Source organism: Schistocerca nitens, chromosome 1, assembly GCF_023898315.1.
Source record: "Schistocerca nitens isolate TAMUIC-IGC-003100 chromosome 1, iqSchNite1.1, whole genome shotgun sequence".
NCBI classification, from domain to species: Eukaryota; Metazoa; Arthropoda; class Insecta; order Orthoptera; family Acrididae; genus Schistocerca; species Schistocerca nitens.
Genome location: NC_064614.1, coordinates 104,818,950 through 104,840,097, shown reverse-complemented (window position 1 = coordinate 104,840,097; position 21,148 = coordinate 104,818,950). Strand labels below are relative to the sequence as shown.

The following is a 21,148-nucleotide window of genomic DNA, read 5'->3' as shown; positions in this document are numbered from 1 at the left end:
GATCTTTTCCAAACAGTTGTATTAAGATTTTCCACTCAGAAAACAGCACCATGTCATTAGTTAAAGGTGGTAGGTATGTTCCATCAACATGAATCATTTATTTTCACATTTTTGGAAACTTGTGAACATTTTCTAGGCCTGCTGAGGAAAGTTCTGCATTTTCTTCTCCAATTCCTATCAATTCTGAATTTCTGCTACCCATCAGTCTTATGGAATTTGCAACATGATGGACATACATTCAACATACTACCATCGGTTGAATCACCATCTTGTTCCTCCAGGACTGCCAGCATCAATTCAGTTGAAACAGAGTCCAAAATTCAAATCTATTTATTCCAAGTGAATTATAACTTCATACTATTAACTGTTCTGTCCTACAATTTTATCCACAGCAGCAAAATGGTTCATTACACTAAATCCACTTCTAAAATCAAATTTTTACCTTTGCTTCATTAAAATTGTATACTGCTTCTATAAATTTAGGTATTGGAAATTTTAGTGAATGTGCCAAGTACAATGAGAGGGGACCATTAACTTTTATTTTTGAATGTGTCTGTCCCCATGTGAAGTGGAACATTTACAGCACTACTACAGTTTCAGAATGTTTCTGTCTGACACATTCTGTACATAATTTTGGAGGTTTTATATGCATCAATTTGCACCAGGTTTAAAAAATCCTACTGAACTACCACCTCCCAGTCTCTTGTTTCTTCACCTTTCTGGCTTTAAACACCATCTCGTATTACACCCTGAATAATATTAATTATTCACTAGGGGTTTCTCTTATTTCACAAATAAAATCAACTATTTTTAGAAATCAACATAAAATTAGAAGGAGACATGTGTACAAAGTAAATCAGAAAATTCATAAAACTTTATGGTAAATCTGTTCATAATCCTTGTTGTAAGTTTGGTTAATAGATTTGAAGCTGATGGACTTAATCCTGGGAACATGTTCTGTCTCCCTGAAACTGACATTATTTCGAGATATTGTTTCATTATTTTCCCAAAAATCATTACTCTCACTGTTAACGCACTAAGCATCTTTTTTCTAGTATACCTGAACAAAACAACAACCAGCACATCACATTTGTTGACAGTTTGTGCTGTCAATGGTAATACCATCCTACTGAAGCCCATAGGTGCTTCTCAGCTCAAATACAGTATGCAAGAAATTTAATAGTGAAAGTTTGGGTGGATCTGTCAATATTTTTCGAACTACAAGTCACTCAAACGATTATAACAACATACAAACTGATTCAGTATGACAATGACAACTATAACAACACTGGTTCAGCTACAAATTACTGAACATCTTTGCTCCTCAGAAACTGAAGATCAGTTTTGCCCAGAATGGGGGAACAAGAATTGCAATAGACCACTTGAATTCAGATGTAACTTATTTACAGTTGTCTGATCACTATGCATTTAAGGGAGCACAAAGACCAGAGTTAATTTAAATAATGAAGCCAATGCCAGTAAGCTAACTGTTTATGTGAACAAAATTTCAATATTTATAAAGTGGTTTATCTCTCACTGCATATATTTAGTACAGCTGTAAACCTTCAGATTACTACCAGAACCTTCTTCCAGAAAATTGTCTATACAAATCTGCTGTATAACACTACTGATTTGCAGGAATTATAATATAGTCCTTTTTCTTTGAACACTGAATGGACACTTCACATTTACAAAGCATTTCTCCACTGGGGAAATATGACAAGTTATAAATGCAGCAAAACCAGTGACCTACCAAAATATTGGGTAATTTCTCAGCACTACTTAACACTTCCTGTTTTCTGTGGTTTGGTGATATCAGTGTCCTCACCAAGAATGTAATTTCTGTTTCCCTTTAAGTTCCATCAAGGTTATGTAGGAGAAGTATTTGCTGCAACATATCTAGGTGTTCAACACCTGTTAACATCACTCTCAAAAGTTAGTAGAGACCTTTGAAATACAAGACTGTCCGTTTTTGGGGAATGAAGAACGAGTCCAATCATCATACTTAAGTATTCTTTCAGGCAAGTGGGATGGAAACTATTCAATTGTCTGATAACATTTAGCAAGTTAATAGCGCCATAATATATAGCCAGTGTCTTTTGCATGCCAGGTTGAGACAGTACTGCTCCCTAACAATTACACTGGAAAGAAAATTAGAAATGAAAACACAGATTCACACCATTCATTAGATCTTAACATGAATTTCTATGCAGAACTAAAAAGAAAGACCAATGCATGCAACCATAGAAATATTCAAATATGACAGGAATCACTAAAACCGTGACTACTCTTCTTGTGATTCCCAAAAAATGTGTTAATTCACAAAGGCTTCAATGGTGTTTCCTGCAAAGTAACTCTCACTTGAAAAATTAAAGTCACCCAAGACAAATTTATCATTGACATAATTAATAAACCATAAAAATACTTGTGGTTATTAGTTTAAATTTTATTGCCCCATAAAGTGTAAATCCAACGACATGTGGATTACCTGTGCAGATATAAATAAGCAGAGGGAAGTAAATTACTCAAAAATTCTTACACCTATTTTTTAAAAAATAGTGTTACAAAAGTCAAAATAGAAGCAACTCCATTTAATATTGGAATTATGTGATTCAGAAGAAAATTTTCCTTGTATCAAATAGTCAATTGCTTCATCCCAAGTTTTTGGAAATTCTTCCTGATATTCTGAAAGTCTTCTACAACCTGCTTACATGAACACATCTTTGGTTTGCAACACCTTTATTCTGCTTGCCTTTCTTATATTTGAGAGTAAGAGTATGAATTTCCTCAATGCCTGCTCCAAAGCTAAATATTTTACTTTCCCTTCTATTTTCCACTCCCTCCATACAACCTTTCCTCTCAAGTAAGGAGAGGAAGTATCAAGCTATGTCAAGAAAACCCAACTTCTCCACAGTTAACAAAATGTCCATAGAGCCTTATTCTTCTGGGATAAAATACATTACTAACCTGAGCGACAATAGCAGTAACATCTACATTCAAATGTAGAAACAATTTCATTATGCATGTCATTCAATTTTCAGTTGCAATGAAGAACAACATTTTGGATAGTAATTACTTTCAAGGTAAGTAATCCAACATATACTCCATGACAAGTAATCTGGAAAAGTAATGAAATACCTTTTTGCTTCGCCAACAACGACAAAAGCTCACTTTGTCACCAATATCCTCGATATCGAAAACATCTGCTACTTTGGCCAGATCTTTCCTTATATCAGGATTGATCATATTTGTCTGCAAACAAGAAATAAAAAATGTTATGGGACCAACACACAACATACAAAACAAAGTTTGTTTCCAACACTGAAAACAATTTTACTGGTAATGACTTGTGAACATCTACATCTATGCTCTATTAACCACTGAAATGCATTGCTGTGCATCCATTATTAGGGCTTTTTCCTGTTCCATTCACATATGGAATGTGAGAAAAACCATTGTTTAAATGCATCTGTGTGTACTGTGATTAATCTTGTCCTCACAATCCCTACAAGAGGGATGGCAAAGGTTAAGATAAATTAGTGAATTTATTAATAATCTGAAACTCAATTTTTTAAATAATTCTACTGAATAATTTTGCATTTCATGAAATTATTCAGGCTTTCACATCTGCTGTTTGTAAAATTCAGTTGGTTCTATGGCAGAATGGCCATACTTCAATATTTCTTCATTCCAATGTTTTGCCAGTGCGTGTAATTAGGAAACCCTTGAAAATGACAACCTTGTCATTTAACAATATGTCATTAAAGTTTAGCATGCATGCATCCCACTCTGGCATACTTCGTATTACAAATCCACCCCAGTCTCTGATACTTCCAACTGCAGATTAATCTCTCTAGAAGCGCACAAATTTGTGTATCTTACACCCTGCACCATGCATGTAGAAGGGTTTGGGTGAGCAATGGTTCCCTCAGAGAAATTATCAACAGCCCCCTTCCTGCACCAAGAAATAAAATTGTTTTAGTGTGTCCCCCATCACTCCCATGAATAAATCCACTTCAAGAAATTTTATCCTCCCAGAAAAACTTAGCTATTACATATATGCTTTTCAGCCTTGTTTACGAAGGCTGGCAAATAATCTGGATTTTACAGACAGGATAAAGTACTTTATAAATTGGAAGATGCATGTGTGTCAACACCTTGCATCCAAGCTCCCTGCAATGGGGAAGTAGGGTCAACTCAAAGCACAAGCATGTCAAGAGGTTTTGAATTAAATGTCTTTGAAGCTGCCAGATCAGTTAAAAAGTTAGTTCCCTTATTTTATATCCTTATCTCTGCCCAGGACATTGTCAGGGAAGAAGATTTTCTAGACATTTTGAAGTCAAAATTTGGAAATAATTTCATTAAGGGGAAGTGAAATCTCTTACTAATTTTGAATATAAATGAACAAGCTTTATTAGTAGAATTACATGCATTTTGTTGTTCACAGTAATCATTCAGAATATAAAATTTTAATTATTTTGTACGAAGACTTATTAGAAGAGAGGTCCTGTTTTGTGTATTATTTGCATGATGTATTCCGCCTGGTCTCCGTGCCGTTCCTAGAGAGTTGAAGATTTAGTTTAAGCCTTGATGGGCAAAGCAGTTGAAGGTGGCAAAGATGGTTTCCTGTAACAAGATACTTGCCACCTTTTATGTGTTGTATTTAAAGGTGCAAAAAGCCTCAAACGATTGGAGTTTAGTAAAAATTAAGTTATTCTACAGAAAAGAAGAATATCTAACAAGTCCAGGGGTTTGCAGACAATCCCGAGCTATAGATCACAATGAGTTAATTTAAAATATAAAAGACCACTCAAAACATTCGCCATTTTTGGCAAATGACTGGAGCATTTTTCATTCTACTTCCCAACTTTTACTTTGCCATAATTTTGACAGAAGACCACCATAGCTTGGCAACCAATTTAGATTTTTATTGACTGGCAATGACTTGATCCAGTGTAGGTCTTTTGTCTTCTAAACTCACTATGTTGCTGCTTATATCACGGCAATGCATAAATCTTTCACCAAACAGGACAACCATTAATTACATTATTTTGTGTATCTTCTTACAAACTTTGAACCGAATGGTCGAAGTATACAATATAGAAATGGTGCAGTTAAAAAGCTCATAGAAAACTTCTTTGCAAATAAAAGCTAAATAAACCTTTTTTTTTCAAACTGTTAAAAATCTTGCACCAAGGACCAACACGCCAGTGGCCCAAATTTGAACTGTCAGTCTTGCACCAGTCCTGACTTAAGGGTGACAATTTTTGTGCATAAAATCCAAAAGGTCCACATTAAAATGGTGCTATTAGCTGAGCACTGAGCCCAATTAAAATCTTTTGCAGAAGGAATTCTATTTGTACCATGTACCTAGCCACCAGCTCCAGTTTGTCATTCAAATTTGCTTGATATACTGGAACATAGCTATAGTATGACGGATGTTTGAATGGCTTTTATAGAAATGTCTACTGGTCTGGGATAAACCAAAAACTTCTTACCCTATATGCCTTATTCAAATAGGAACTGAGCACCAAGAGCTGCCTCCTCCCCCTGGAGTGAAGGATCTGGAGTGCAGATCCAGTAGAAAACCAGTTAATGGTCTGTGCAAGTATTGATAACGTGTAGTTTTTGGATGTGAGTCATACTGACAAAAAAGTTATGACTGGGAGGTTGAAAATAAAATTTTGAAGACATTCACACGGGTGAAATATTAACCAGAATTTAGAAGGAAGACATACTGCAAATCCTCATAAGAAAATGTTTTCGAATCACCCTGGGATACACAGGACTAAAAATGCAAGCCAAGACTAAAAAAAGCAAGCTATTTTTCATTCAACTATCCTGCACCTTTTGCTTTAAAGGAGGTACCTCTTGCTTTAAAGGAGGCAGCAGGTCAAGAGAGATCAGCAAGACACTGAACCAATGTATTCTTGAGACCATGAAATCCTTTTAACCATCCTCTGCTACCAGTAAAATATCTATGTGGAGATGCAATTCTCTTACTCAGCACCCATTCCCCTAACTGAAGTATTGAAATGAAAAGAGGTATTGATTACTATTTTAGCTATTGCTGAAAACCGAACGGTACCAAATGCGTAACTTGTACAAATCTGACTTCTGTTATTGGCAAGCCCTTACAGACCAGTTGTAGACCCATTACAGCACTTTTTAAATAGAGACAGTCCTAATAAATGGTTTTACCATTTGGTTTAAATGTTATCAGTTGGTGTGTTTAAGAGAGCTGTAGACCAAGCCTTAGGCCTAAGTCTATTACAGAAAACATTGTTACACTTGATATCGTGATTATCTCAGGAGCTTAGTCTGAACGTATGGATGTATCAGGAGAGGTATTACGAAAATTTTTACCAAAGAGTATCACAGTGAAATTGAGCAAATCCTCTTTTGGAGTACACGAGGGTAGGTATTTAGGGCATATTGTAAATGCCGAGGGGGATAAAACCTGAAAAGTTAAATAGACACCACTGGGAAATGCCCCTCTCCCAAGAATAAGGCATTTTTTGGCATGGTGGTTTTCTTTTATAGGAGGTACCTCCCTGGACTCTGTACACTTCATCCATACACAGTGCATCTCATTTAGCTTGACCACCCTAAATAACTGTCTGTCCAGATGCAAATTACAATATGTTTCAAGCTAATGCTCTTTGGCCGTGATGGGGACATAAATCAACATGATTGCCTTCATTGTAGCTTTGTTTTTACAGAAATATGAACAGCAGTACAAATTTTTAAATGGCACCCTGTATATTTTATTCGGTAATTGATTTCCTCTCCTAAAGGCCTATTCAAAAATGTACCACAATATACCATTCGCTGAAACACAATGTTATTAATTACATAACACAACATTAATGATGACGCTCCCAGTGCTTAGTGCAGGTATTCGGGGTAATGGAACACATCCATGTGCTGACATTGACAGGAACAAACGTAAACATGAGTAGAATTCGCACCCGTTATTCCGTCAAACATCATCAGTTGAGTTGTGTGAGTAGAATGTACACCAAAGAAGAGAAGGTAGAAAAGCTACTCATCTATAGGGAATGGAAGTTAGCAGAACAGTAATCGCAATACTGTTTTCTCATGTATGGGTACATTTAGTATAGTAGTTTAGTCCTTTTAAATACTGTTGCATAGAGTAGGCACACAGTAAAGGCTGTCCATAGAACAAACTGCATCGACATAACGTTTCTTTTATTGTTGCTGTTGTTTAAGGTAGGTTAAATGCTACGCAGGCAGCAGAACTGTACAGAGAGCGATATACTGACAAGAACCCACCTTCCTGACAGGTGTTTTCTCGCCTTCTTGTGACGCTTCAGGAAACAAAGTTTCAACCCACAACAACGCAATCCTCGTCGCACTCGCACAGACAAAACTGCCGAAGTTACTGTTCTCGCTTCCATAGCTATGAATCCACATATGAGCACACAACAGCTTGAACACGAGATTGGCATTTCTAAAACCAGTGTACATCGTATTCTTACACATCACCAGTTCCATCCTTAGCATTTACACCTACATCAAGAACTGCATGGGAATGATTTCCAGAATCGTGTACAGTTCTGTCAGTGGGCACAGTAGCAAATCCTCGCGAACCCGAACTACTTTTCCAATGTTATATTTACCAATGAATGTTCCCTCTCAAACAAGGTAAATACAAAGAACATGCATTATTGGTCCAGCTACAACCCACGGTGGCTTAGACAGGTGGAACATCAGCATCAATGGAGAGTTAACATCTGGTGTGGGATGCTTGGTACTACAATTATTGGCCCTTAATTCATTAATGGCCGTCTGTAAACAGCACAGCGTAAGCTGACTTCCTCAGACGAATTCCTTCTCCTCTTCTGGATGAAATCCATGTCCAGCACAGAATGCCTTGCATGCACATCATGTTCTGAACCGAAGGTATCCTGCCAGATGGATTGGTCAAGGAGGAACAGTTACTTGACCTGCTAGGTCTCCTAATTTAAATCCTGTGGACTTTTTTCTTTTGAGACATTAAAGACGTTGTCTATAGCAATATTCCAGCAACTCCAGAGAACATGCAGGAAAGTATCATGTTTGCTTTTAATTCTCTTCAGCAGGCAACACTGAAAGCAGTAAATAATTCTTTCGTTCAACGAGTGCACCGGCATATTAGTGTCTAGGGTCACCACTTTGAGCACCTTTGAACGTTCTACTCCAGGGCAATTGGTACAGGAGAGTCAAAGTCAATTTTGTGTTATGTTTTTACTTGCTTTTCATTTGTTTTCTGACAACTCCAGGAAGTGGACGAGTATGTGATCCCAGGCTCAAAGTCAATGCTGTGTTAAGTAATTAATAATGTGTTTTAGTGATTGATACACTGTAATACATTTTTTAATAATGTCTTTAGGAAAGGAAATGAATTACAGTAAAAACTCTATTTACCATCACTCTTTAAACAGTCATTGCTGTAACAGCATAATAATACTGTAGTAACAGAACGCTCTAGGGTGACTCGTTCGCTTTGTTTATTTTGTCTATTTTAGTGGGAAGTGAATGTACCCACCGCCTTAGAATGGTACATAAAATATGACCTTCAGTTGACGTACTAACATATCTCCCCCTTTTCTTGCCTTTGTCTCACTTGAGTCAACAATCACCACTGGATCCGTTTCCAATTGTGGCGAGAAGACGGTAATTGTCGCAGTGTATCTAGCAGGCTGAGCCGTGTTGTGTGTTTTCCACTTGAATAAGCTTTATTGATTAATATTTTACACTGCCGTATTTAGTGCAGGTGTGTGTGATACAGTGACTTGATAAAATGTCTGAAAAATGTAAACGTGTTTTAGGACTTAATAAAAAACTTGAAATTATAAAATGCTTAAGGAATGGCGAAACTGCGACAAGTTTAGCGCTGATTTATGGTATTGGAAGAACAATTAACAATATAAAACGTGATGCTGATAAAATAGAACATGTGTCAACAATGCAGAGCATGGATGGAGATGTGCGAACAAGAAAGACAATGAAACCTGCTAAATATGATGAATTGGACACGGCAATGTACCGATGGTTTATACAAGCAAGAAGTCAGGGGATTCCACTTGCAGGGCCTATAGTAATGGCCAAGGCGGTTGAAATAAACAACAAACTTGATGGCGACTCATTTTTTAAAGCAAGTATTGGATGGCTCGACAAGTTTAAATTTCGTCATGGCATTCGCCAACTTGATATCAGTGGAGAAAAACTCAGTGCGGATAGCTCTGTAATTGCTGAGTTCCGGGAAAAATTTAAAGAAAAAAATGGCTGAATTGAATCTTGTTAGGGAGCAAGTTTACAATTGTGATGAAACTGGGCTTCATTGGAAGGCTTTACCACAAAAGACATTAGCATCACTCTCTGAAAAAGCTGCTCCAGGTTTCAAATTACAAAAAGATCGCATCACTGCTATGGTTTGCGCAAATGCGACCGGCAATCATAGACTCCCTACTTGTGATTGGGAAATCAAGAAAACCTCGTGCTGTCAGGAATTTGAATGCTCTCCCTGCACAATACTACGCCCAGAAGAGTGCTTGGATGGATCAATTAATTTTTTCTGACTGGTTTCACAAACAATTTGTACCTCAAGTTAGAGCACATTTGGCTGAAAAAAAGTTGCTACAGAAAGCGCTATTGCTATTAGACAATGCCCCAACGCACCCTACTTGTGAAATGAAAAGTTATGACAGCAACATAACATGTCTCTTCCTTCCAGCAAACAACTTCACTTATACAGCCCATGGATCTGGGAATCATCAAAAACATGAAACGTCGTTATAGAAAAATATTTATCGAAAGTTTGCTCTCATCTGATGAATCAACATTTGTAAAACAGTTTTGGAGGTCTTACAGTATTAAAGATGCCATTTTCAATGTTGCCAGTGCATGGAGTGATTTGTCAGTGTCAAATCTCAAGAACGGCTGGAATAAACTTTCGCCTCAACCTAGAGGCGAAGAATTGGAGGAACCTGAGTGTGTGACAGTTGACGAGATGGTCAATTTTTGCAATAATTTACAAATCAGCACAAATTTGACGTCAGAAGTATCAGAGTTGTTAGAGTGTGACAAAGTGGACGGGGTTTTCAAATTTTGAGTGATGACGAAATTGTTGCCAGCGTAAGTGCCACCGAAGAAGAAGAAGAAGAAGAAGAAGAAGAAGAAGGGGCTCATGACGACGAGTGTTCAAACCATGAAGAAAAGCAAACTATTAGCCATTCAGAGGCCGAAACAATGCTGTCCAAGTGTATAGAATGGTTTGAAAGCCAATAAGAGGCTAATGCAACGCACGCACTACTGCTCCAAAAAAATACGAAATATTGCTGCAGTGAAAGCTCGAACATCAAAAAGGCAGAAGAAATTGGCTGACTATTTCCAAGCTAGATAAACTATTTCACCTGTAAGTTTACAGTACAGTAAAGTACTGTACTGTACTGTACTGTAAACTTACAGGTGAAATAGTACTGTACATTACATATTTTGCAACTGTTGTAGCTACTGTACAGATGTTTTCATCATGTAATAAATAGTTTTATTTGCTATTACAATTGTGTTTAATTTGTTTTCACTCCGAAATATTATATTACTGTGAGTGATATGTGTCTATACATAAAATAATTGATTGAGGTTATGTTTTGGAGGAATACAGTGTTTGTTATCCGTCTATTCGCTGAACCGTCACGGCCACAGTCCCGAAGACGATGGTTAATCGAGTTTCCACTGTACCAAATAAAAAATACAAGGTGCCATTTAAAAAAGTCATACCACTGTTCATGTCTTTGTAAAAACAAAGCTACAACGAAGGCAATCATGCTGACTGATGTCCCCCTGATGGCTAAAGAACATTAGCTTTTAACATTTTGTAATTCCCATCTGGACAAACAGTTATTTAGGGTGGTCAAGATAAACTGGACACCCTGTACATTATTCCTCGCTGAAGATAGTACATGCTGAGTACCAATGGGGTGACCAGGAGCGTGAGTTTGACATTAAGCAAAGCAAAGAAATGTCTAACTATTACTTCATCCTAAAACAGAAGTCTTAAGATGCCAGATGTTTTGTACTACAGAATTCTATGCAACATCTCAAGGGGATTTTGATAATGATAAAGGGGAATACCAAAAGTATTGCAAATGCCAACCAAATTTTGGGGAAGCATGAACTAAATTGCACCACCACAGAGGTGGTGAGGCATTAACTGTGATATAGTGATTCAAGAGATTAAGATATCTATCAGTAGGACAGATAACTATAGTTTAAGTGTTGCACAAAAAACTGAGAAGATGGGTATTATCCCTATGAGAATTTGAGACAGGTTATGAGGAGGGTAGTAATGTCATCAGATGGACTATCATGATTACCTGCAGATTTACAATATCATTTGAGGAAAACTGGAAAGTGTTCCTCTATTTCTTGAAATCTGAAGTAGTGGGTGTAAATAAAGACACCAGTATTAGCTATTATGAACAAATAAGATACAGATCCTTATTTAAAACATGTCATATGCTCTTTGAAAAATAATAATTGGCCCAAGGAAGAAAGTGACCTCTGTTTAATTCTTAAAGGTACACTTTACTGGAGAAATGATCTGTAAAGTGACAGCCGGGAGATACGTATACGGAAACTTTGTTGACCAACAGATTTTTTATATTAACCAAGCATGAGGGCTAATACTAGAAGTTTTCAAAATTGCTAGTTAATAAAAGACATGAATTCACGGTGTAAAGACTAACTGTGCGCTACACTACCTAAAGGTCTACAAGATTCCACTGCTATTTATTTCTGCAGACCATTGAAGGAAAGGACGTAGTCTAGACTGCGTATTTGACACATTAACATGTTCGTCCAAATATATGTGAGTATACCCATTCAAAGTCACTATTACAAATGCTGCCAGATGCTGTTTAAAGAAAGATTACTTTGTGAATTATCAGACTTCAGGACTACTATCTAACAGGAGTCAGTTCACAGGAAAGTAGTTAAATTATTCTTGGAAGAAGAATTTCCAAATACCTCTCCCAATGAAACCCACGTGAACAGGCTGGTTGGTTGGTTGCATTAAAATGGGGGTGGAGAGGGGGGCAGGGAGGGGGGGGGGGGAAGGGATCAAATTACTAGGTCATCAGTCCCTTGTTCTGAATTTAACAATGCCACAAGGATGAGATTAAAACACAAGAGACTGGCATTACAAAATGGAGAGAAAGGAAAAACCACAAGAATGACAAGGGCAACACACACTTAAACGGACAAAAGGGGACAAGAAAACAACAAACGCAAGAAACAGGTAGAAGAGATTAAAATGACAAAACAGACTACCATGGCTGGCTGACCATGAGAATAAAATGGAGAAGCCAGCCTCACTGCAACACATTAAAACATCCACCCTAAAAGCACTAGGGTGGAGGATACAGTGGGACAAAGGACGTGCGCTAAAACTTACATCAATGATAAAGCCCACTCTCACAAATAAAACGTAAAACTAAATCAACCGATGAGGCATTCTCAGATAAAATTAGCGGCAACAAGTCCGGTAACCAAAGATTTTGTCGCAGGGCACTCAAAGTGGAACAGTGCCCCAGAATATGGGCCACTGTCAACAAGCCACCACATCGACACTAAGGCAGGTCTTGGCACAGTAGGTAGCTGTGGGTTGCCCAAGCATGGCTAATGCAAAGCCGGCAGAGAACCACGGAGCCCCTGCAAGAGGCCACTTGGAAGACTGCCACACATAGTCTCTTTAATGGCACGCAGTTTGTTGTGCTGTACTGAGACTATGCCATTCTGTCTCCCAAAGCCAAAAAGCCTGGCGGTGTAAAAACAAACACAGGTCAGTTATTGGGATGCCGATCTCCATAAGCGGTTTCCATGTAGCCTGTCTGGCCAGCCTGTCAGTAAGTTCGTTGCCTGGGATAGAGCCCCACAAACACCACTGAACAACCGGACCGTTCCAGAGCATAGACGGACTCCTGGATGGTCGATAGCTTGTGGCCTGCTCAAGGAATCAGTACACAGAAGAAAACGCCCAAGGCATGAACAGATGTGCTCAAGAGCACGACACAGCCACCAGCTCTGCAGTGAAAACACTGCAGCCATCAGGCAAGGAATGCTGTTCAATATGATCTCCATGGACACACGAAGCAGACATGACCATCAGCCATTGAGCCATTGGTGTAAACCATTTCATGGCCTCGGTACATGTCAAGAATCGAGAGGAAGTGACAGCGGAGAGCCGCAGGGTGAACCGAGTCCCAGGTCCTTTGCGCCATTTGAAAGGTCCAAGTGCAGCTGCAGCTTAGATGTACAGGAGGTGTATGTGAATGGACCTGGAGTATATGTGGTAAAGGCAAGGACTCCAGTTCAGATAGAAGGGATCAAATGCGAACTTCAATTGTAAGCCCTGACCTGGGCCACCAATGTGGAAGATGAATTGCCTTGGGTGGGGAAAGAAGACTGTAATTCGGATGCTCAGGAGAACTATGAATGTGTGCAACGTAACTGGTGAGCAGTTGTGCACGTCAGATCCGCAATGGAGCGACTCCAGCCTCCACCAAGACACTCATCACGAGACTCGTTCTAAAAGCTCCTGTCACTAGGCGAATGCCACAGTAGTGCACTGGGTCGAGGAAACGGAATGCTGAGGGCACTGCTGAACCATAAACCAGACTCCCATTGTCAAGGTGGGATTGAACAAGGGCTGTATAGAGCTGCAGCAGTGTAGAGTGATCTGCACCCAATTGGTGTTGCTCAGGCAGTGGACAGCATTGAGGTGCTGCCAGCACTCCTGCTTAAGCTGATGAAGGTGAGGTAGCCAAGTCAATCGGGTGTCGAAAACCAGTCCTAAGAACCGATACGTCTCCACTACAGTGAGTGGATTGTCATTAAGATAAAGTTCAGGTTCTGGATGAACGGTGCAACACCAACAGGAGTGCATGACACAGGACTTCGCAGCTGAAAACTGTAAGCCCATGACTGCACCTTGTGAATGGCTCCCTGTTGGTGCCCTCTCAGCAACACCAGTACTGGAGAAGCAATATGAAATGCAGAAGTCTTCCTCATACAGAGAAGGGGGAGATCAATGGCCCGACAGCTGCTGCTAGGCCATTGATGGCCACTAAAAATAGAGACACTCAATAGGGAACTCTGCTGAACGCCATTCTCCTAAAAATGTGAGGAACCATGGGAGGCATCAACTTGAACATGGAAAGTATGGAGCAACAGGAAGTTTTGGATAAAAATCAGGAGTGGGCCCCAGAGACCCCACTCATACAATGTGGCAAGGATATGATGTCGCCAGGTCGTGATGTACGGTTTTCGTAAATCAAAGAAGACAGCAACCAGGTGTTGGCATCTGGAAAAGGTTGTTCGGATGGCAGACTCTAGGGACAAAGTTATCAGTGGTAGAGCGACTGGTGTAAGCCTGTGAGTCCAGGACCCAATCCAACCGCCGACACACCATATGTTCCAGCAGCTTACAAAGAATGTTGGCGAGGCTGGAAAACACATTTCATCTTTGCACAGACTTGGAAAGGTGACATATGGCACCCAATGGTCAGGACTTATCTCTCCTAACACTCCTGCTTCTGTCTGATAAGTTGGCGAACATGAGCACGGAGCCCTTTAAAGGCTCTGAGGTGCTCCAGGGAATGGTGCCGCTTATGCCATTTTAGAGCTCGCCGACGCTCCTTAATTGCTTCAGCAACTTTCAACGACCACCAAAGGACTGTCTTTCGCAGGGGGAACCCTAAATAGTGAGGGATCGTGTTTTCTGCCACAAACGATTTTTGCAGTCACCTGCTCAACCATCACATCGATGTTGCCATATTGGAGAGATTCAACGGTGACAGCAGAGGTGAAAGTTTCCCAGTCCGCGTTGTTTAAATCCCATTTGGGCAGACGTCCATGGGCCTGACACTGGGGCAGTGACATGACACAGGTCATCATGCGCTCTCCAGTGGATAGATGGGAGAAGTCCTGGGCTGCAAATTGATAAAATTCCTCAAGCCACACTGAAATGTTTGGTGGCCCCAGTATTCACGAGGCAGAGGTCGAACTGAGACAGTAAAGTTTTGACATCTCTGCCTCTGCCAGTAAGCATGGTGCTACCCCACAAGGCATTATGGGTGTTAAAATCTCCCAAAAGTAGGAAAGGTTTAGGGAGTTGATCAATCAGAGCAGTTAATACATTCAGGAATACTACACCAGCTGGAGGAAGATATACATCAGTAAAATTCTGACAGCCACATCCTCAAGAGGGGTTTGAAAGGGCACATGTTCACTACATACTGAGTTCAGGACAAATGCAAACTCCACCTGACGCTCTATTAGAGTCGCTACAGTTATTATATCTCCTGTAGCCACAAAGGGCAAAGGTCCACATTGCTGGGAACCAGGTTTCGTAGAGAGTAATGCAGAAAGCAAGTGTAAAGCTTAACAGTTCACGTAGTTCAGCCAGGTGGTGAAAAAAACCACCTCAAGTCCACTGGAGGATGTGGTCATCGTGGGACTGGGAAGGCATGGAACATTCAATGAGGCAGTTTACACCTCGAAGTCACCTGCTGCCACTAACTTTTTGCCTGAGCAGACTATATCCATTTTGTCTGAGGGTCTGGCAATGTGTAGGTCCTCAGCGGAGGCGATGTCTAGGTTCTCAGTGGATACCACCACAATTCCCTTGGTCTTGGTGACCTTTTTGGATTTCTCTCGCTGTTCCTTGGATTTCCCTGGCTGGGAAGACTTCACAGACTCACGTCTCCAGGACTGAGGATGAGCGTGAAGCCCTGCTACCAGCTGCTTCCTCCTCTGCGGCCACTGGCAGATGTCTTTCCCATTAGAAGAAACCTGGGAAGGGGGTGACCCAAGTGACCCATTTCTAGAGAGAAGCCGAAGAAGACTTACTTCTCCGGCTTAGACGTGGGGACAGATGTCCCCGATGGTTGGGGGTGTTGCTCCCGAAGTAGGTGGTGCAGAAGCAACAGGGAGTGAAATGCCCCACCATCAAGGGGGCAGGTGTAGTCTTCTGGCTCTGGGTTGACGGAGCTGATGGTGCCAGAACTGTTGTAGCGGCAGCATAAGACGATGCCATACACTCAGGATGCAGGCGTTCAAATTTTCTCTTATCCTCAGTGTAGGTCAGTCGGTCCAGGGTCTTTTATTCCACGATTTTCCTTTCTTTCTGGAGAATCCTGCAGTCAAGCAAGCAAGGCGACTGGTGCTCTCCGCAGTTGACACAGATGGGAGGAGGGGCACATGGAGTATTGGGATGTGATGGGCGTCCGCAATCTCGGCATATGACGCTGGAAGTACAGCGGGAAGACATAAGGCCGAACTCCCAGCACTTAAAGCACTGCATTGGGGGAGGGATACAGCACTTTACATCACACCGGTAGATAATCATCTTTTATCTTCTCGGGCAATGTACCACCCTCTGAGGCCAAGATGAAGGCACCGGTGGCAACCTGATTATCCTTCGGACCCCGGTGGACACGCCAGATGAAATTTTACACCTCGCCGCTCTAAATTTGCGCGCACCTCATTGTCAAACTGCAAAAGAGGGTCTCTTAAATATGATACCCTGGACCATATTTAAGCTCTTCTGGGGTGTGATGTTTACAGAAACCTCCCTTAGATTGTCACAAGCAAGTAGCTCCCATGACTGGGCAGAGGATGCTGTTTTGATCAAGACTGACCCAGAATTTTGGACAAGCCCTCCACCTCCCCCGAACTTTTCCTCTAAATGCTCAACAAAAAACTGAGGCTTCATCGTCATGAAAGATTCCCCATCAGCTCTCTAACACACAAGGTACCAGGACAAATAACAGCTGCTGCCATCCTTAGCCTGATGTTCCTCCCATAGTGTGGCCAGCGAGGGGAATGATTTGGGGTCGTACTTCTGTGCTTTGAATTGGATCCATGAATGCTTAGAGACTGCTGGTGTTTGACCACCAGCAAGAGATGATGTACTATGCTTCATCACGTGTCATCCACTCTGATGCCAACCACTCTGACCAGGAGCCCTCCCAATGGGTGCCACCCAGCCACAGCAAAGCCACCTGGCAGAATGGCCAATGCCGGGAGTGCCGATGCCCCACGGGGATGGGCATGTACCCCTTGGCATACTTGGGGAGTTAATGGTGCAGGCATCAGCAGAGTGATCCCTGTGTGGTCAGGCGACTACAACCAACAGGGTACATGGTGGCCCCACAACAACAGACTTGCTACCATGCTGAATATCAGGTGCAAAGAAGTCCATGGTCATCGTCAACATAGAAAGCGACAATGCATAGCGCATGGTGGAACACACACCCAGGAAGGTGTCCTCATGCAAGAGGTGGACAAAGGGCGGGACGGAAATGTGACAACGAGAAAGTGGGCTAAAGATCTCAATCCACGATGGACATGATGCACCATGTAAGGCGCCCTTCCCAACTGGCTTGCTCTTTGGGAAAATTTTGAAGAATGGAGGTCAAACCCTACAGGGGACCATCACATAAAGGCCATAACGTGTGAAACTCCTTTTAGTCGCCTCTTACGACAGGCGGACTACCTTGAGCCTATTCTTACCCACGGTCGCAGTGGTGGTTTAGGGAGTTTATCAATCAGTGCAGCCAATGTGTTCAGGGGTACCACACCATCTGGAGGGAGAGATATGTTGCAGTCAGTTATTTCCTGCGTCGTCCATATCCTGACAGCCACAGCTTCAAGAGGAGTTTGAAGAGGCATAGGTTCACTACATACTGAGTTCAGGACAAATGCAAACTCCACCTGATGCTCTATTATAGATGCTACAGTTCTTGTAATAGCCCCTGTAGCCACAAAGGGCAAAGGTCCGCATCGCTGGGAACCATGTTTCCTGGAGGGCAATGCGGAAAGCAGGTGTAAAACTTAACAGTTGCCGTAGCTCAGCCGCAACTCCACTGGAGGATGACACGATAGCGAGACTGGGAAGGCATGAAACAATGAGGTAGTCTATGCCTCAAGGTCACCTACTGCCACTGACCTATTTCCTGAATTGGCTGTTCCATTGTGTCTGAGGGTCTGATGAGATCTAGGTCCTCAGCAGACACCAGAATCTTCACCTCATCCTCAGACGCAGAGCTGGTAGGCAGTGGTGGTGTGGGTGCCACTGCAATTCCCTTGGTCTTGAGGGTCTTCTTTCTGGATTTCTCTCGCTGATCCTTGGGTTTCTCTGGCTGGGAGGGCTTCACTGATTCAGTCTCCAGCAGGACTGAAAGGAGCTGAAGACAACTTATGCTTCTCCAGCTGAGAAGTGGGGACTGGTGTCTCCGATGGTTGGGGGACAGTGCTCCTGAGGTGTTGGCACAGGAGCAACAGGGGACGAAGTGCCCCCCACCATCAAGGGAGCAGGTGTAGTCTTCCGGCTCAGAGCCGACTGGAACTCAAGGAACTGATGGGGCTACAACTGCTCTCGTAGTGGTGGCATACAATGTCACAGCCACAGATGTAGGTGCTCAGATTTCCTCTTGCCTTCAGTGTACGTCAGACGATCCAAGGTCTTGTATTCCATGATTTTCCTTTCTTGCTGTAAAAGCCTGCAGTCTGGTGTGCAAGAGGAATGATGCTCTCTGGAGCTGACACAGATGGGAGGCAGGGCACATGTAGTACAGGGCTATTACAAATGATTGAAGCGATTTCATAAATTCACTGTAGCTCCATTCATTGACATATGGTCACGACACACTACAGATATGTAGAAAAACTCAAAGTTTTGTTCGGCTGAAGCCGCACTTCAGGTTTCTGCCGCCAGAGTGCTCGAGAGCGCAGTGAGACAAAATGGCGACAGGAGCCGAGAAAGCGTATGTCGTGCTTGAAATGCACTCACATCAGTCAGTCATAACAGTGCAACGACACTTCAGGACGAAGTTATACAATTGCTAACTCCATTCGGCGACGGTATGCGCAGTTTAAAGCTTCTGGATGCCTCTGTAAGGGGAAATCAACGGGTCGGCCTGCAGTGAGCGAAGAAACGGTTGAACGCGTGCGGGCAAGTTTCACGCGTAGCCCGCGAAGTCGACGAATAAAGCAAGCAGGGAGCTAAACGTACCACAGCCGACGTTTTGGAAAATCTTATGGAAAAGGCTATAGCAGAAGCCTTACCGTTTACAACTGCTACAAGCCCTGACACCCGGTGACAAAGTCAAACGCTTTGAATTTTCGGCGCGGTTGCAACAGCTCATGGAAGAGGATGCGTTCAGTGCGAAACTTGTTTTCAGTGATGAAGCAACATTTTTTCTTAATGGTGAAGTGAACAGACACAATGTGCGAATCTGGGCGGTAGAGAATCCTCACGCATTCGTGCAGCAAATTCGCAATTCACTAAAAGTTAACGTGTTTTGTGCAATCTCACGGTTGAAAGTTTACGGCCCCTTTTTCTTCTGCGAAAAAAACGTTACAGGACACGTGTATCTGGACATACTGCAAAATTGGCTCATGCCACAACTGGAGACCGACAGCGCCGACTTCATCTTTCAACAGGATGGTGCTCCACCGCACTTCAATCATGATGTTCGGCATTTCTTAAACAGGAGATTGGAAAACCGATGGATCGGTCGTGGTGGAGATCATGATCAGCAATTCATGTCATGGCCTCCACGCTCTCCCGACTTAACCCCATGCGATTTCTTTCTGTGGGGTTATGTGAAAGATTCAGTGTTTAAACGTCCTCTACCAAGAAACGTGCCAGAACTGCGAGCTCGCATCAACGATGCTTTCGAACTCATTGATGGGGACATGCTGTGCCGAATGTGCGAGGAACTTTATTATCGGCTTGATGTCTGCCGAATCAAGAAAGGGGCACATATCGAACATTTGTGAATGCCTAAAAAAACTCAGTTTTTGTATGTGTGTGCAAGGCATTGTGAAAATCTCAAATAATAAAGTTATTGTAGAGCTGTGAAATCGCTTCAATCATTTGTAATAACCCTGTATTGGGATGAGATGTACGTCCACAATCTCGACATCACAGTGATAGACCATCACCTTGATCTTCTTGGGTAATGTGTCACCCTCTATGGCCAAGATGAAGGCACCGGTGGCAACCCAATTATCCCTCGGACCCCAATGGACGCACCGGACAAAATGAACTCCTCGGCATTCTACGTTGGCACGCAGCTCGTTGTCTGACTGCAAAAAAGGTCCCTGTGGAATATAATACCCTGGACCGTATTTAAGCTCTTAAGAGTTGTTATGGTAACGGCAACATCTCTTCAGCTTGTAACAAGCAAGTAATGCCCACAACTGTACAGAGGATGCCGTTTTTATCAAGACTGACCCTGGACAAGCCCTCCACCACCCCAAACTTGACCTCTAAATGCTCTACAAAAAACAGACTAAATCAAGACAAAGGGGTCCTTATCAGCTCTTGTACGTACGAGGTACCGGGCAAATAAAGTTTGTTGTCATTATTAGCCTGGCATTCCACCCATGATGCGGCCAGGGTGCGGAACGATTTACTATCATACTTCCTTGCATTGTACTGAGACTGAATGCTTAGAGACTGCTGGCGTTTGATCACCAGCAAGTGTTGACATGGTACGTTTCATTGCACGTCATCTGCCCTGATGCCACCCACTCCAACCAGGGGACCTCCCCATGGGTGCCACCCAGCCACAGCAAAGGCCACCTGTCAGGACGGACATTGCCGGGAATCCCGATGCCCCACAGGGTGACAGGCATTTACTTCCTAGCTTATGTGGGGAGTTAACGGCACAGGCATCAGCAGAGCAAACCCTGTGTTGTCGGGGGCAACAACCAACAGGGTACATGGTGGCCCCACCACAATGGACTGGCTATAATGCTGGACACGAGGTGTAAAGAATTTCGTAGTCTTCGTCAGCGCAGGAAACAACACTGCATAGTGGGTGGAGGAAAACACACCCTGGAAGGTGTCCTCACCGAAGAGATGAAGGATGAGCAGGACTGCAATGCCAGGCTGAGAAAGTGGGCTAAAGATCTCCATGCACAATGGACACGATGCACCATCTAAAGCACCCTTCCCCAATTGGCTTGCTCTACGGGAAAAATTTTGAAAAATGGAGGTCAAACCCTACAGGGGACCATCACAAAGGCAGAAAGGCACGAGACTTCTTTTAGTCGCCTCTTATGACTACAT

At 42.2% G+C, this 21,148-nt stretch overlaps 1 protein-coding gene across 3 annotated transcripts in view; it reads right to left on the bottom strand.

Moving 5' to 3' along the window:
• The window catches only part of LOC126241819 (CDGSH iron-sulfur domain-containing protein 2 homolog), an 85,135-nt gene that overhangs the window by 51,536 nt on the left and 12,451 nt on the right, over positions 1-21,148 (bottom strand). For all 3 annotated transcript variants that reach the window (XM_049948040.1, XM_049948039.1, XM_049948038.1), the window contains exon 3: positions 3,139-3,252. In XM_049948040.1, coding sequence (XP_049803997.1) covers positions 3,139-3,252 — 114 coding nt within the window. The remainder of the gene's footprint in view (positions 1-3,138; positions 3,253-21,148) is intronic.